The 18,652-nt window shown below is 38.1% G+C and overlaps 1 protein-coding gene across 2 annotated transcripts in view; it reads left to right on the top strand.

The window, feature by feature from the left end:
* LOC128663247 (tropomodulin-2) overlaps positions 1–18,652 on the top strand; it is a 343,309-nt gene that overhangs the window by 123,943 nt on the left and 200,714 nt on the right. For both annotated transcript variants that reach the window (XM_053717475.1, XM_053717474.1), the window contains one exon: positions 15,010–15,166. In XM_053717475.1, coding sequence (XP_053573450.1) covers positions 15,010–15,166 — 157 coding nt within the window. The remainder of the gene's footprint in view (positions 1–15,009; positions 15,167–18,652) is intronic.

Here is an 18,652-nt window from a genome sequence, read left to right as displayed (position 1 = left end):
TATGTGATTTATCTTATCACTTGTGTTCATTGTAATCTGCAGTACTTGGAACTTACCTCTAGGGACATCAATTCGTATAAGGGAACACATTACTCGTATAAGGGAACACATTTAAACTATCTCTAGAGGTAAATCCACCTCCCCCTTAGTGCAGCATTTTGCTACATGTCATGATTCGAAATTGAATACATTTAAATGGGTAGCTATCGAAAGTGTCTCTGTACCCAAAAGAGGAGGGGACATTGATGCTCTACTAGCCAAATGAGAGGTGTTCTGGATTTTCCAGTTGAAAACCAGAACACCTCTAGGCCTTAATTCTAGGAACGACTTAATTAATTTTTGGGAATAATTCCTGGGAATTCCTGGGATGTACGTTAAGAGCTTTTCTCTCCCAGTTTAGCTCAGCATCTAATTTACCAGCACTTTGGTACCCATATTTTGTGATGCTTTGATTACACTTATTTATTGATTTATATATTGCTTATTTATCCATTTTCCATCCACACATTCCTTTTTGATATACCTTTATGGTTATCTATTAAGTTCTACCAAGGTTTTAAAATCAACAGTGCTTTGCTTTAATTGTTTATTAGTACTAGTATACACCTTATAGTATTAGAATGTATTCATTGGGCACACTGTTGCAGCATATGTTATGTTTGTTTCACGCTTTGTATCTGTACTGTGTTCAGCAGCATACTATACAGTGGGACTTGTCTGTATTTATTCACAGCTTAGTCTGTATGTATGTACTTATATCCAAAAATTATTTTCTGTGCATCATAATTGTTTATTTACATCTACGATTAGAACTATATTTAGAGTTAACATTTAGGGGGGAATTACTATGTTGTATTAACCACTTAATTAAGCTTTTGCATGATTTTTAAATGTGCATCCTGCTCTGCCCCTTCAGACTATGATTACGGCTTAATGGCTGAAACATGTCAGTCTAGGCATACCCTCCCCCTGTTTCTCTTTGGATGCATCCTATGGACTTTTTATTATTTGTAAAATAAAGGACTTTTTATTCTTGGAAGAATGCGGATCCGTTTTCCTTCTTTTTAAAAACATAGTCAAACCAGTATGTCTAAGTAGTAGTTACCAGAGTAAGAGGTTCAGTGATTCAATACACAAGCAGACACATGCTACAAACACAGAGCTAATTTAAACTACTGCAATTAAGGCCTAATTAACCGTCTAGAGTCCAGACCTCCCTAAAGGTACAGTATGCCTAAATGCAGCAGAGACATAAATCACTCTTTTAGCCAAGTGCCTGTTATCAGCGCTGCGGAATCTGTTGGCGCTCTACAAATACCTGATAATAATAATAACAGACCCCCCCAAGCACAACCTCAGAGGGTGCCAATACAAGATGAACTCTATGAAAAGATGCCACAAAACTTGGCGCATGGATGTTATTTTTAGGTTCCCATGAATCATCTTTCGGACAATAGCCTTTCCATCTGACCAGACCAGATATTCCAAAAGACCCCTGTAAATACGAGAATAAAAAATCTTTTGGACCTTATATTCATCCCGGGCCCTTAACTGACACCGGAACAGGAGGAGAGGAAGTCCTTTGCAGATTTCTTGAAAAGTTTCAAAAGGGACACATACATTTTTTTCAAAGAAGGTGGCAATTCAAGATGAACTGCCACTGGGCTCACAAAACTTACAATCTTAAAAGGACCCAAAAATCAGGTACCTAAGGGACACTGCAATTTTAAGTTAGTAGTAGCTAGCCAAACCTTATCACCAACTGAATAACCTGGAGCAGTAGATCTCAACTTATCAGCAAAATAATTCTGTTTTTCCTGAGCACCAGCTAAAGCTAACTGAACTATTTTAAGATTGCTCTGAATGACAGTCAGTCTCTCATTTAAAGAGGGTACTGGGATGAAGAAAACCAAACCTGGGAGAGAAACAGGATGTGAACCATAATTTCCAAAAAGCAGTCTGCAAAACATTGTAAACAAATTCAGCAGATGAAATCAAATCAAACCAATCATCTTGCAAAAAGGAAATATAACAACGCAAATTTTGCTCAAGAATTTGATTTGTTCTCTCTGGCAAAAATGTTTCCAGAATTGAGATTTACAGTTGTGCTCATAAGTTTACATACCCTGGCAGAATTTATGATTTCTTTGTCATTTTTCAGAGAATATGAATGATAACACAAAAACTTTTCTTTCACTCATGGTTAGTGTTTGGCTGAAGCCATTTATTATCAATCAGCTGTGTTTACTCTTTTTAAATCATAATGACAACAGAAACTACCCAAATGACCCTGATCAAAAGTTTATATACCCTGGTGATTTTGGCCTGATAACATGCACAAAAGTTGACACAAAGGGGTTTGAATTGCTATTAAAGGTAACCATCCTCACCTTTGATCTGTTTGCTTGTAATTAGTGTGTGATTATAAAAGCTCAATGAGTTTCTGGACTCCTGACAGACCCTTGCATCTTTCATCCAGTGCTGCACTGACGTTTCTGGATTCTGAGTCATAGGGAAAGAAAAAGGATCTGTGGGAAAAGGTAGTTGAACTGTATAAAACAGGAAAGGGATATAAAAAGATATCCAAGGAATTGAGAATGCAATTCAGCAGTGTTCAAACTCTAATCAAGAAGTGGAAAATGAGGCATTCTGTTTGATAACATACTGCATTCATCTTGCCATCAATTCTGACCAAATTTCCTGTGCCTTGTAGCTCACACATCCCCAAAACATCAGCGATCCACCTCCGTGTTTCATAGTAGGAATGGTGTACCTTTCATCATAGGCCTTGTTGACTCCTCCAAATGTAGCGTTTATGGTTGTGGCCAAAAAGCTAAATTTTGGTCTCATCACTCCAAATGACTTTGTGCCAAAAGGTTTGAGGCTTGTCTCTGTGCTGTTTGGCGTATTGTAAGTGGGATATTTTGTGACATTTGCGTAGTAATGGCTTTCTTCTGGCGACTCGACCATGCAGCCCATTTTTCTTCAAGTGCCTCCTTATTGTGCATCTTGAAACAGCCACACCACATGTCCTGTATTTCACCTGAAGTTATTTGTGGGTTTGTCTTTGCATCCCGAACAATTTTCCTGGCAGTTGTGGCTGAAATTTTAGTTGGTCTACCTGACCGTGGTTTGGTTTCAACAGAACCCCTCATTTTCCACTTCTTTATTAGAGTTTGAACACTGCTGATTTGCATTCTAAATTCCTTGGATATCTTTTTATATCCCTTAACTGTTTTATACAGTTCAACTAACTTTTCCCTGCAGATCCTTTGACAATTCTTTTGCTTTCCCCATGACTCAGAATCGTCAGTACAGCACTGGATGAAAGATGCAAGGGTCTGTCAGGAGTCGAGAAACTCATTGACCTTTTATACACACACACTAATTACAAGAAAACAGATCACAGGTGAGGATGGTTACCTTTAATAGCCATTCAAACCCCTTTGTGTCAACTTGTGTGCATGTTATCAGGCCAAAATCACCAAGGTATGTAAACTTTTGCAAAAACACACAGGTGTCGGGCAGGATGCTCCAGTCAGGCTCTCACCACGGCGTTATTCTGCACTGCCACATGTCCAGCTTGATAGCCAATACGGGTGCACGTAGAAAATACGTCCCTGTCCAGACGTTCACATACAGAAGGAAACAAAGAACTCCTCGGCACTCCAAAGGTCAGGATAAGGTAAAAGTTCCTTTATTAGTTAGCGCAGCTTAAAAACATAAATCCACATACAGCAGCCCAGTAAAATCACACATAGAAAAGAAAAACAGGGGGAACATCACCCTCCTGTGACAGCATACGCGTTTCATGCCTCTGGGGCACTTATTCACTGATGGAGAACAGGTGGTGAATAGGCTCTTTATAAGCAGTATCACATCCAATGAAAAAACATCAATTAACATGTCAAACATTAACCCCTAAGTTACCCTTACTAAATATGACACAGCCCAAGTATTGCTGAGGCTCTATAATAACATACATAACTGTGTAGTTTGTTAAATTTCCACATCTGATTGTGAACAACAAGCATACATATAAATTTAAATTCAATCAATTTGAAATTGGTTATATATAGAAATATACACATTAAAGTTATTTTGATATAGACAAGTAAATACATGTATATATGTGTATCTTATATTCTATACACCATATTGTTATGTTACAATTAATTGAACATATGTATTATTTTCTTGAAATTATTTTGCTAGTATATACAAACTTAAATACTCCAATTAATGTTATGATTTTCAATGTTGGATAAACATATTAACATCCATTCTGGAATTTAAACCTGTAGGCACCCTGGTTTTAAGGTGGAGAATCCAAAAAACCTCTCTTTCATCTAGTTTTTTTCCCCCTATTTCCACCCCAGGGATGCCTAGGTATAAAATCTATACCTTGAACCTTGAGTAATGCACTATCTGAGTTATGATTATATCTAAAATGTTTGGCTATGGGAGTTTTGGACTCTGGAACCTCAATGGATCTGAGGTGCTCCATAACCCGGTCTTTTAAGGTACTGCCCTGAATGATATGTGAACATGTCTTGCATCTAGATGCATTGCATCTAAAGCAGCCATTACGTTTTTGTAACCATGTGCCACTTGTTACTCTAGGCAACATGGAATCTAGGCAATATGTAAACTTTTGATCAGGGTCATTTGGGTAGTTTCTGTTGTCATTATGATTTAAAAAGAGTAAACACAGTTGATTGATAATAAATGGCTTCAGCCAAACACTAACCATGAGTGAAAGAAACATTTTTTTTGTTATAATTCATTTTCTCGGCAAAATGGCCAAGAAATCATAAATTCTGCCAGGGTATGTAAACTTATGAGCACAACTGTAAATTGTATACCCCTGTCCGATACAATATCTTCAGGAAGACTGTGCAGCCGAAAAATGTCTCTAAGAAAGTACATCTCTCTAGCTGACAGAACTCCTTTTTAAAGGTAAAAAGGGGCCATCTTTGAAAATCAACCACAACCATGATGCAAGAATAGCTATTAGCTGGAGGAAGATCAACAATAAAATCAATAGCGATATGTGACCAAGTATTCTGGGGAACAGGTAATGGCTGAAATAACCCTATACGAGTACTATGTTTTGATCTTGCACATACCTCATAGGACAGAACAAAATCCTCCATATCCTCCTGCCACTTAGGACACATAATGAGAATTCCTTTGTCTTACTAATTCCCCCATGGCCAGCTGACACATTCTCATGAACATGATTCAGTATTTTAAAACAAAGCTCTGAGGGAACTACTACCCAGAGTCAAACCATCAATGAAAGAGGTAGAATATTCAGGAGGAAGAGAAACAGGATCAGCACTATCCATAACAGAAACAATTACTGCAATTAAATTAGAAGGGGCAAGAATGGTTTCACAATAATTATGAGATACAGAATCATCCTCAAACATCCTAGACAAAGCATCTGCCTTTCAATATCTTAAACCTTGCAAAAAACAAAGCCTGGGCTTTAAACGTTTTGCAGATCAAAACAGTCACCTGATGTAATGCGCCCTCCAGCAAATTCCTCCATTCCTCTAGAGCAGCTGTAATTGCCAACAGCTCCCTGTCCCCTACATCATAGTTTTGTTAAGCAGGAGACAGTTTCCTAGATAAAAAGGCCATTGGTTGAAGCACCTCATTCTCACCTGCCCCCTGAGACAACACTGTTCCAATTGCTACCTCAGAAGCATCCACCTCCAAAAAGAATGGTTTAGACAAATCTGTCTGGGCTAAATAGGGGCAGAAGCAAAAAGTTTTTTTAACGTATCAAAAGCTTCCTGGGTTTCAACAGGCCAATGAAATTTTGACTTACAACATGTTAGTTTAGTTATAGAGTTACAAATGGCTGAAAGGTATGGCCGCAATATCAGTAGCTCTGGGAAATGACTAAGATTTCGGCTGAGAATCTACGGTTGACAGCATTGTCTGTACTAGAGGAAAATTTACTTGGATATGTAGTAGCTTACTATCTTGGACAGTACCAAGATTGCTGTGAATGACCCTGGAGAGCTGATCATCACCGTCAGGATCTTAGGCGGCAGTGGCCTAGTATCAAGATCCTGGTACCCCCTCCCTGTATACTGGAATGAGCAGTTTCTTAAGAACTGCTATCAATTCTAGTCCTAACTTATACATGGAAGAGCTATACTATACACTCCATGTCCTCTTAGAGGAGTTTGATCTTAATATTGTGAGAGGATTGATAGGCTCATATCATCTATACAACTGGAAGGATACCTGATACATGATATTGTGCATAATATGGGGGCAGATGTTGAGATTGTAGCTGCAAATGAAGTTCCATGTTCTCATATAAATCAAGCACCTACCAGGTTGCCTTTTGAACCCCTGCTTGCAGTTACATTAGAAGAAGAGGCAAGGGGAGGGTAAGTGTTAAAGATGCCCCTGGTTAACCTAGCCAGTCCAGCCATGCGGCAGCATGATTTAGGTGTTCGTGAGTGGTCTGCTGGGGCTAGTAAGGAGATCTTTTCAACTCAGCGACCTCCTGGTGGGAGTGAGATCTCTTGCTCCAATGAGAGTCTTGAGGACTTTGAAAGTGTGGGGCTATGAGAAGTTGTGCATGGGAGAGCGGCCGGCCCTCATGGGTATGGTGTCCCAGGGACTTCATAAAAATCCAACAAAGGTTGTATGCCCTCCTTTTATGACAGTGGGTGTGAGTGTGACGTTTGTTTATTACAAGCTTATGGGAGACCAACTTACATTTCCTGGCAGATCAAACAGGGAATTGGAGGACAGTTTTCTCTGATAAGCTCTCAAGGCACATTATTGAAAACTTGGACCCTGCATTGTCGTCAATTACATTTCACATAGAGCCCTCTGTACTAGATAATATGATGGCAGTGCATTGGAAAAGTTTATTTAGTATAGTATAGTATTTAAGATTCTGTTTCATGTGTTATAAATTTACAATCAGGGTCAGCAAGTAAGGGAATGGATAACTTATGTCATCTAGGGATGCTCATTTTCCTTCATTGAGGCTAGTTTTTTGTATATAAAGTATGTGAAGCTTCTCTCTATTTTGCTTTCTTCAGCTAGCATAACTGTCTGTTGTAGGCAGTTTAAATTGAAATGTGAAGGCATGGGATTATACTGTTCTACTGACTTAATATTTTTAGAGATAGTAGCTGCTCAACTTATTCCTGGTACTCCACTAAAGTAATTGTATTACATTTGGTCAAGCCCTATATTGTTCCGTAAAATTCTTATTGTACTGCTCAACTATATGTAGTTTTATATGAGACAATGTGCAGATGTGCTATAGTATTTAGGTTTTTTCTTTTCATATTCTTTACATGTCACTTGCAAGATTATCTGGTTTAGTAGCTTTATTGCAAACGATGTTCATTTCTAATGCTCTGTGAAGTTAGTATTTAGGGCCCATAAGAGTAGACCATATTAGACTTTTTCTATTACCCTATATACTAATAGAAGAATGTTGTTTTTCCCTTAATTATGTCCTGGAATCTATCCATTATTTTGCTGGAGTACTTGAGGTATTAAGAGTGTAGCATATTCCATGTTTAAGGAACAATTTGATTCTTGTATTTAATTTGCTAAAAGTTAGAGACCATTTGACTTGCTACATTTTAGAGACCAACCTTTTATTATTTATTTTGTTTTCCTTTTTAATATATGCTGTACTTATGCAGCTTTATATGAATCAATTTATAGGTATACAGAAGGTGCAACTCACTTGTTTACCACATTATCAATTATAAATGCTACCCTATAGGTAAAGGGCCCAAACATGCCCTGTGTAATTACATTTTTACACCTCCCTACAAGCACCTTAGGTTCTCTGAGCACGTGCTGTATTTAAAATGCTGGTGCACAGTGCATACTTAAATACACTATGGAAACAGCTATAGCTATTATTAAAAGCCTTTTTGCTAATACATGTATATTACAAAAATGTTCATGTTTTCTAGCATGTCATTATGTTGTATAGCAACTATTTATTTATTTTCCTGTGTAAATATCTATGTACTAACTGTTTGCACCTGATTGTTAACCACCTAAATACAAATTTTAAAAAAGGAAACAATCCAAAAAACTACCACTTGCGCCAGAATCAAATTATTACTCCTAAGTACCGTCTTTCAGGCCAAGAAAAATAGACAAATGGACTGCAGATGCAAAAGAAGCGGTATTGTGAAAAATAATAGAACTCTCTTTCTTTTGCTGGGATTTCTTTTGCAACAAAACAGGACAATTCTTAACCATATGACCCCTATTACCACAATATAAACAGAGATTTAACCGAAAATTGTGTTACCATTCCTCAGCAGGTAAGGATCCCTTACTTGACCCTATATGAATGGGCTCACACTCTGAAACAATAGACTTAAAGCAAGATTCAACCTTAGATTTAGGTTTCACTTGAAACAGAAAAATCTTTAAAGTATGATTTCTTAAATAAAATCTTTCTGTTTTCTTTTCCCTAAATCTATGGTCATTTTGTATCACCAGTCTCATCAAATCAGTCATAGACTTAGGAATGTCAGTACGTTCTAACTCATCCTTGAGTTCCTCAGATAGTCCAATTCTAAACGGATCTGCCAACGCAGCCTCATTCCACTCTGTATCACCAGAAAAGAAATTTAGCAATATAATCTGTCACAGGCCTACCCCCTGTGTAAGTAATCAAATAGAACTTTCAGTTGTAGCAGCAGAAAATGAATCATCTTAAATAAGCTTCATAGCTTCCACAAAAGAATCCCATGTGTCAAGGGCTTTACTCCCAATTAATAACAAATGATGGGCCCATTTAAGGGGCTCATCTGATAACAAACGCTCCACCCATAATCTAGCCCTAAAGGGGAGATACATTTGCAGTTCAATATCTCTGTAAGTACTGATTTAGATTTAAGGAACTATCATATCAACATGTTTAATATGTTATTTCAGTAAAATAAGTAAAGTTATATGCAATTTTCCATTAGTTAGATAACAGTCTGGTTACTGAGGGCCTTTACTAGATGCCTTTTTTTCTCTTCATTCTTGGCTTCAGCATTAAGCTCTCCCATACCCTGGCAGCTGGTCTCCTTACAGAAGCCAATAACAACATTAAAAAAAAAACTTTTTATTGAATTGCAAAGTCACCTTAACTGGGAACAAATGACTGTTTCCATGTAACTTGAAATTAAACACATGGTAGTTTAAAAAAAAAAAAGGAAATGTGAAGAAATTTCCATTCCATCAGGTAAATAAGTAACTTGTCTTTGTCCTTAATGTGGCCTAAAATAACAACAGAGTTTTTTTTCAGCATTTGTTTTAAAATGTATTTTCTTTCAATAACATTTTAATAACCACTGAAAGATTTATTTCTTAGTTTTGAAAATAATTTTTAATTGCAAAAAACAATTGCACAAAAAAAACTTGCAAACAAGCAAGACTGCAATGTATCTAAAATCAAATAATTGACAATAACATAGCTGAAGGTTGTACACCTAACAACAAGGATATTCATTATGAAGCACGAGGTGATACTATATGTTATAGTTAAAAAACAACTTGAAATGAGAGAACTAATAAACAACATGGGGTAAAGTTTACAGCGCCTCATGGAATTCATTTCAGATGGAGCTTGATTTCTAAAACCGTTTCCATTTTAGTTCTGTTGTAAAACTTATTTTGTGTTCATATCCTTCCATATTGGAGGATTGGAGTAAGAGTAGGTGAGAGGAAGGACAGTCGTTGTGAGGGGATGGGATCAATGGGACAGGTAGTGAGGTGAGAGGAGGATATACGGGAAGAAACTTCTTCATCAGTAGCAGGAGCAAAAAAGCTGAATCTGTGGCTTTGTGGGTTTTGGACATTGGTGAACGGTTAAGGGGTTGGAGACTGGTGTTGAGAAATTATTTCATTTCTGATGGAATCTATTTTGTTGGATAAGAGGTTGGAAAAATCTTGAGCTGAGAGAGAAGTAGCAATAGGAGTTGAGGGTGGGGTTAAAAGTGTATTCAAAGTGGAGAATAGAGCTTTTGGGTTTGAAGAAAGAGTAGAGATAAGATTAGAGAAGTGATACTGCTTGGAGAGATTAAGGGCAGAATAGTAGAAGTTTAAGATGAACTTGTAATTAAGAAAGTCAGTTGAACGCTAGGACTTTCTCTAATGTCGATCAGCAGTGTGGTAACATCTATGTAGGTAGCGTGTCAGAGGAGTATGTCAGGGCTGAGGATAAGTGCTATGGTTGGATGTGCCAAATTGTCAAGGACTGATGTAAGTATGGAATTATAGTGACAGATAGATTGTTCCAAGCAAAAAAAGGAGATGGACGAGAGCAGAGGTTTGAGAGAGTTTGAAAGATATTGCTGATTTAGTGACTTGATGCTTCCGTAGAGTTTAGTGTGAGGGCTAGAAGGAGGGAAAGAAATAGGAAGTGTTGTAATGTTACAAGTGAGGAGATGAAAGAGAGAGAAAAAGAGGAAAGCGGAAAAGGGAAATTTGTGAAGTTTAAAGAGTGCCGAAAATCAGATCAAGAGAGCGTCCATCTTTGTAAGCGGGAGTGTCGGACCATTATGGAGAACCATAAGAGGAAGTGAGCAGGGGCAGCGTGAGGTTGAAATCCCCAAGAATGAGGGCAGGGATGTCTAAAGAGAGGAAATAAGGTAGCCAGGATGCAAAATGATCGATTGGTAACCTTTGTTGAAAAGCATAAATAGGTAGGTTTAGGAGAAACAGTGCATTACTGGGAGCTAGCTGGTAATTGGTGGCTGCACATATATGCCTCTTGTCATTGTCTCACCTGATGTGATCAGCTAGCTCCCAGTAGTGCATTGTTGGACCTTCAACAAAGGATATCTAAAGAGTGATGCAAATTTGATAGAAGAAGAAAATTGTATGTTCTACCTGAATCATGAAAAGAAAATAATTGGGTTTCATGTCCCTTTAAGATTAATGGGGTTCATCACAATCTTGGGCTTGTTTTTGGCAGATAGTGATTTCTGAGCTTCAGCTGGTATTGTCACTGTGTTGTTCCAGTAATCACAATCCCAAAATACTTTTGCTGTTAATACCCCAAAAGTTTGAAATTGTTACCTTCCAATAACAACACAACATCATTATCTGCGTCATTAAAACTATGATTTTGTAATCTAAAAATAAAATGCACAATTAGCAACAATTAAATTGGAGATTTTGTGGGTTTAGTGATTACATCACAGGGCCTGTATGTTGAGTGATCCCTTTTAATAGTGGGTATTGATGCTAATTGGTGCCGCTTGGATAGCGATGCGTCCATAGTGATTTTTCTTTGCATAAAAGTGCATAAAAAGTATTTTTTTATTTTACTTATCAAGCAAGAAGTATTTGTACCTGTTTAGTGATGTTGCTTCCTTACGATATCCAATATGGCAGCAGTAATGTCAGTGTATTCTGCTCATGTGCAAAACCAATGTTAATATTTGAAAACTTTTGGGGTAATCGGTAATAAGTCGAAAAGTGTTGCCTGGTGTTTATCAAGTGGAAAGCTGTGGAAATGGCACAGTGAATGTTCTGTTAAATACTGAGAATTTGAATTGTGCTCAAGGTATAGGGTAGTTTTATTAACAGAAATGATAATGTAAAAAGTGCTGCCAATAAACAATGACAATGGCTGATTGTGATCGTATCAACAGCCATTATCAATGATAGACTGTGATCAACCCCTATACTTTTGTTACAAACAGAGTTGCCACATAGGGCCCAAGACACATGCATACTTATGAGCCTACCTCAGTATGCCCTTGTAAAAAGTTTTAACCAATACCACAGTTGATATTAGTAATTTGGAGCATTTTTTTAAATAATTTTAATTTATCTGAATGGTGAAGAAGATTACTTTTGACTTTGTGGAGGACCTTTGTGTGGTCCTTTCATTTGAACTTCTTTCCCCCACCCACTGGTTTACTTGGCCAAAATACACATCATACTGAACAGTGAGAGTTATCGTAACCATGCTGTAACATTGGGCCTGAGGCAGAGATCTCCACTAGAGCAAAGGACTCCAATCAGGACTCGCACAGAAGGACCCCAGGACAGATATCCTGTAACTAAACACAAACAATATGAAAATATCTTGCATCTCATTATGAACCCATCTACAGCTATCCATGGTTAACCGGCTTGCTGTCCAATGTTTTTGTGGAGGACAATTGGCAACTTCATACAAAACTGATATAGTGAGTGAACATTGCTTTTAACCATCCTAAAAAGATCCTTATCCAACCTGAATCCAGTATGGACAAGGTTGCAGTTGCATATTTTTAAGGGAATGAATGGCAGCACTTACAGTGTGAATAAATAGCAAAATAAGCAGGACATTAGTTATACAAAGTGTAAATTTTTTAGTTGCATCATGAAAATTGGTAGCTTTAAAAACAAAAAGAGTGATTGTTGGCTGTCTACGTATAGTGGGATTGTAGAACTCTAGCAGCTTATGTAGAGAAAAACCTGAGAGTATGGACATCCTTTCTGGAATAATAGTTTCTAAAGCTGTTGGACTAGGGCACTGGTTTTCAAACCTGTCCTCAGGGCTCCCCAACAGGCCAGATTTTCAGGATAACCTTGGGTGAGAGCAGGTAAAATGACTATGTTTACTAATCAGCTTATTATTTCACTTGTCTTCTAGTTCAGATATCTTCAAAATGTGGCATTTTAGGGAGGCTTGAGGACAGGTTTGAGAACCAGTGGACTAGGGACTTTCCTAGCTATAAGAGACCTCATATCTTTTTTAAATAATAGCGCAGGATTGATTTAAGTCATCATTTTGGGAATGGTCACTTTGGTTAGGTTGCAGTAAAAATTGAGTTATGGCAGCTAAGCCTTCTGGCTGGTCATATTAAACCACTTCTAAGGAATGTCTGACCCTTTCCACAATCCAAACTTTTTATTCTATTATGGACCTGATTATGAGTGGCGCGCTAACAGTTAAATGCAAGCGAAAAGGGGTTTATCGTGGCTGTTTGCGCTCATTGGGTTTAGTGTTCGTATTACAAGTTGAAAGTAAACACGAACGTGTGAGCGCAATCTCATTTTACGCTAGAAAGATTACTGCGTCCTCAGAGCTCATAGTAATGGATTTATTGGGAATTCTAAATCTATATTAAGATAAAAATCATATGGAACAATAAAATGATCACATTGACCAGTCTCTTTATTGGGCATGTTTTAAATAAAAGCCAAATTACTCCTGAAAGTGCTTAAGAATACTTTTCCATTGCAATATGGTATATATTTTGTCACCTATTGTAATCTTCATATTATTTGCTTCTAACCTTTTTCTAAGAGTTCACAATGTATTTGATTCCTCTCAGAGGCGTATTTATGCCTAGGCCAACAAGGCCAGTGCCTAGGTCGTCGGCACAGTGGCACTTAAATGTTGGTATCTGCATATATTTTTTTGTATTTATTTATTTTTCACAAAAAAAATGTTTTTGTGTGTTCGGCGGTCACGTGACCCGGCTTTTGCCGAGGTCACGTGACGTTTCCTTACTTCCGCCCACCTTCCTGTCCTCCCGCCTTCCTGTCTGCTCACTCACAGTTGCCGCACATGGATTGAGGGAGACGCGGACGTGATCTCCCTCCCAGGGCAGTGAGGAGCGGCTGTGAGTGGGATCGCAGTGAGAAGGATGGCATTGGACTGGAACAGAGAGGACTGGTGAGGAGGACTGGTGAGGAGGGGGGTGACCCAGCGGGAGGATTGGTGAGGACCCAGCGGGCAGGCAATAATAGTAAAACTATTCACTGCTCACTTTGCTCAGCTCACTCATCATGCCTGTGACTGTCCTGCTGTTAGTATTGTGCAGCGTATTGTGCAGCAGCTTTATTGACAGTTAAGTCTGTCAGACAGTCACAGTTATTATTAGAAATACACGTGGAGTCCATTTTTTATTCTAAAGTCCACTAGAGTAAGACTGATTGATTCCCAAAGCCAAAGCAAAATAATAGCTCTTAATGTTTAAAACTTCTGAATGCTGATTTAATGCAGTGTACTGTATTTTCTTATATATACTACATACACACAATTCACTGTATGTATTCTATTAAAAGATGAAAGTTATACACATGTCCTGCGCTTTAGTAGCAGGGGGTAGGTATGTGTCTTCATATGTGTGTGATTTAAAGCAAGGCAAATAATATGTATGTAGTGGTGTTGTACCCAGATATGCATGTGCTTTAAGAGCAGGCTCTAGGTAAGTGCCCTGATATGCTTGGGTTTTAACTGTGCAGAGAATAGGTATGTGCTCTCTGATGTGTTCATTTTAGGAGCAGATAATAGGTATGTATGTGCCCTCCTATGTGTGTACTTTAGGAGCACGAGGTAGGTATGAACCCTGATATAGGTGTGCTTTATGGGCAGAGGATTGGTATACGCCCTGAAATATGTGTGCTTTAAGAGCAGGTTATATGTATGTATCTTGATATAAGGGCAGAGAGGATAGGTATGCATCCTGATATGCATGTGCTCTAAGGAAGAGGTAGGTACCCTGTTGTGGGTATTTTAAGTTCATGTGATAGGAATGTGCCCTCATGTGTGTAGTTTAGGAGCAGGGGTAGGTATGTACCTTTATACTGTATGTGTGTGCTTTAAGGGCAAAGTATAGCATGTACCATTGTACCATAATATGTGCGTGCTTTCAGAGTAGCAGATAGGTATGTACTAGACTAGACATGTGTGTTAGGAGTAGGGGGTAGGTATGTGCCTTTATACTATATGCAGGTGCTTTAAGGGCAGAGTATAGGTTGTGTACACATGTGCTAATTCAACCTACCTGAGACTGTATGCAAGCTTTTTACGAGCCCTGGCTGGGGAAAATGGAATTTTAAAATGCAGCAGCAAAAAAAAAAAAAAAAAAAAAAGAAATCACAACTCCCTTACCAAAAAAATGGGGGGGGGGGGGGGGCAGCAGGATTCTGAGTGCCTAGGGCAGCACAAAACCTAAATACGCCCCTGATTCCTCTTTATTTCTTCCTTTGTAGAATGCATTATTGCCAGCTGGTTTTCGACAGAAGGACCAAACAACTAAAGAAGACTCTGGAGCATTTGACAGGGAACATCTTTTGACTTATTTACAGAAGGAGGCAATGGCGTATCAAGACAGAGAGGACTATGTGCCATTTACAGGAGAAAAGAAAGGTAACGCTAACAGCCAACTACAGTGACAGTAAAAGTGAAAACCTGTTTCCCGTTCATATTGGTTACAGCACAACACAGTGAGTGTTAATTCTACTACCCAATTCATTATTAAAAGGAACTTCTAGCACTCGTGCGCATGAGATTTTAATTCCATTTTTAGCTGCTCTGCTCTCTTTATGGAGTGAGAGGAACAGCTTCCCATAGGCTCTAATTGATTTTAATAACGAATTGGCCAGCAGATTTAGCACAAGCTCACTACGTTCATTGCTATACTGTCCCTTTAAACATTTAGGTTTTGTACTGCTCCAGTCACATAATAATACATTGTGGATTAATGCTACTTAACAAACTTAAGTTTGTGTTTCATTTCTGTAGTGTTATTACTCTTGTAGCTTTTCTTCTTTTTTTTGTATTATTTGGGAGCTGTAATTATATATCATAAAGCTTTTTCTGGCCAAAGGATGTTCTTCCTATACAGCTGATATTTAGGCCTCTAGTTATCAATGTCTGTCGGACCTGATCCGACAGAGCGGACCGACAGACATCGCTGAATACGGCGAGCAACACGCTCGCCGTATTCAGCATTGCACCAGCAGCTCACAAGCCCCCTGCAGACTCGCGGCCAATGGGCCGCCAGCAGGGGGATGTCAATCAACCCGATCGTACTGGATCGGGTTGATTTCCGGCGATGTCTGTCCGATGCAGGCAGACAGGTTATGGTCTTTGTGACCGCTGCTTCATAACTGCTGTTTCTGGCGAGCCATACGGAGCTTGATACATATGCCCCTATGTCTAAAGAAAAAGCAGGCAGACACATACAATCTCATGAAACTATGTCTATTACTGGCATTTCCAGTAACAAAAGGGTTAAAATGCATTTCATATTGTAATACATTGTTTTTGTTTGTTGGATGGGATTTTGAAAATAATATTTTTTTATGCCTGTAAAAGCTTGTCTCTGACCACCAGTAGGTCTGTGGGAGTTTTCTCTACAGGCCCTATGTTCTAAAGATCACTGGGTTTGCCAAAAATTGCTAATTTCACTCTTACAGAGCTCCCACTGGCCGAAATGTTATAAAAATTGGTCTCACCCTCACTGTACAGACAGCTTTACTTCTAAAACCTCGGTCGCACTGTATCAGACTTGTGTAAACATGTTTAGTACAGTGTGACAGCGATATCAGAAGTTAACCGTTTCAGTACAGTGTGAACTTTAAAGTAGTGCAATTGTAGCAGCTAAATAGATACAATGTTAAAAAGACATCTATTGAAAACTTGTGGTTACTGTCGTCAATGGGATATTGATATTCTGTACACAAAATCTTTGTTCGTAAAAAGAAAAAAAACACGGCAAAAATGAAAAACACTCAGCTAGATTATGAGTTTTGAGCGCTATAGGGTTTTTAACGACCACCACAAATATGGCTTTATTTCACCTCCCTATAGCGCTGCTATTACAAGTTAAAAAAAAAGCAGGCTTGTGCGGACGATATGGTGACGTTGAGCTCCATACCGCACCGAAATCAAGCGCTACTTTGACGTGCTCATGCACGATTTCCCCATAGACATCAATGGGGAGAGCCGGCAAAAAAAAAGCCTAACACCTGCGATCGGGGAATGAAAAGCTCCATAACGCAGCCCCATTGATGTCTATGGGGAAAGAAAAAGTTACGTTTAGATCTAACACCCTAACATAAACCCGAGTCTAAACACCCCAATCTGCCACCCCCGACATCGCCGCCACCTACATAATGTTATTAACTCCTAATCTGCCGCCCCGACATCGCCACCACCTACAGTTATTAACCCCTAATCTGCCGCCCCCGACATCGCCGCCACCTACAGTTATTAACCCCTAATCTGCCGCCCCCGACATCGCCACCACCTACATACAGTTATTAACCCCTAATCTGCCGCTCCCAATGTCGCCACCACTATACTAAAGTTATTAACCCCTAAACCTAACCCTAACTTAACCCTAACCCTAACACCCCCTAACTTTAACATAATTAAAATAGAGCTAAATTAAAGTTACAATTATTAACTAAATAATACCTATTTAAAACTAAATATGTACTTACCTGTAAAATAAAACTAATAGTTATGTTGTAGCTAGCTTAGGTTTTATTTTTATTTCACAGGTAAGTTTGTTTATTTTAGCTAGGTAGACTAGTTAGTAAATAGTTATTAACTATTTAATAACTACCTAGTTAAAATAAATACAAAATTACCTGTGAAATAAAACCTAACCTGCCTTACACTAAAACCTAACTTTACAAAAAAAACTAAACACTAAAATTACTAAATATAAAAAAAAATAAAACACTAAATTACGAAAAATAAGAAACAAATTATCAAAAATAAAAAAGAATTACACCTAATTTAATAGCCCTATTGTATTTTTTTTACAGGTAAAGGAGCTGAATTCTTTGGGGCAATGCCCCACAAAAGGCCCTTTTAAGGGCCATTGGTAGTTTATTGTAGGCTAGGGTTTTCTTATTTTTTTGGGGGGGGGCTTTTTATTTTGATAGGGCTATTAGATTAGGTGTAATTCTTTTTATTTTTGATAATTTGTTTCTTATTTTTCGTAATGTAGTGTTTGTTTGTTTTTTAATTTAGTTTTTTGTAATTAGATACTTTTTTCATTTTTAGAGTAGTGTTAGGATTTTTTTAATGTGTAGTTTAGTTTAATTTAATTGGTAGTTAGTTTAATTGTAGTTTAATAATTATCTTAGTTTAATTGTTAGTTTAAAATTTATTTATTTATTTGACAGATACGTTTTAATTTAATTTAAGATAGGGAAATTGTAATTTTAGTATAAAGTTAGGGGGTCGTTAGGTTTAAGGGTAAATAGTTTATTTTAGTATATTTCGTTGTGGGGGGCTTTCGGTTTCGGGGTTAATAGTTTACTGAAGTATATTTTGTTGTGTGGTGCTTGCGGTTTAGGGGTTAATAGGTTTATTATAGCGGCAGTGTGGGCGAACGGCAGATTAGGGGTTAATAATATCTAAATAGTGTTTGCGATGCAGGAGGGTGGCAGTTTAGGGATTAATAGGTTTATTATAGTGGCGACAATGTCGGGGAGCGGCGGAATAGGGGTTAATACATTTTAATAGTGGCAGCGATGTCCGGAGCGACAGATTAGGGGTTAATACATTTATTATAGTGTTTGCAATGCGGGAGGGCCTCGGTTTAGGGGGTAATAGGTAGTTTATGGGTGTTAGTGTACTTTGTAACACTTTAGTTATGAGTTTTATGCTACAGCTTTGTAACGTAAAACTCATAACTACTAACTTTAGATGGCGGTACGGATCTTGTCAGTATAGGCTGTACCGCTCACTTTTTGGCCTCCCAGGCAAACTCGTAATACTGCGCTATGGGAGTCCCATTGAAAAATGACTTTTTTTAAAGTGCGCTACTGACGTTGCGTGATGGCCAAAAAAGGTGTGAGGTACACCTATACCTGCAAGACTTGTAATAGCAGT

The sequence above is a fragment of the Bombina bombina genome, chromosome 6 (genome assembly GCF_027579735.1).
Source record: "Bombina bombina isolate aBomBom1 chromosome 6, aBomBom1.pri, whole genome shotgun sequence".
Classification (NCBI taxonomy): domain Eukaryota; kingdom Metazoa; phylum Chordata; class Amphibia; order Anura; family Bombinatoridae; genus Bombina; species Bombina bombina.
The sequence above is the reverse complement of the archived record's forward strand: the minus strand, read 5'-3'. Positions and strand labels throughout refer to the sequence as shown.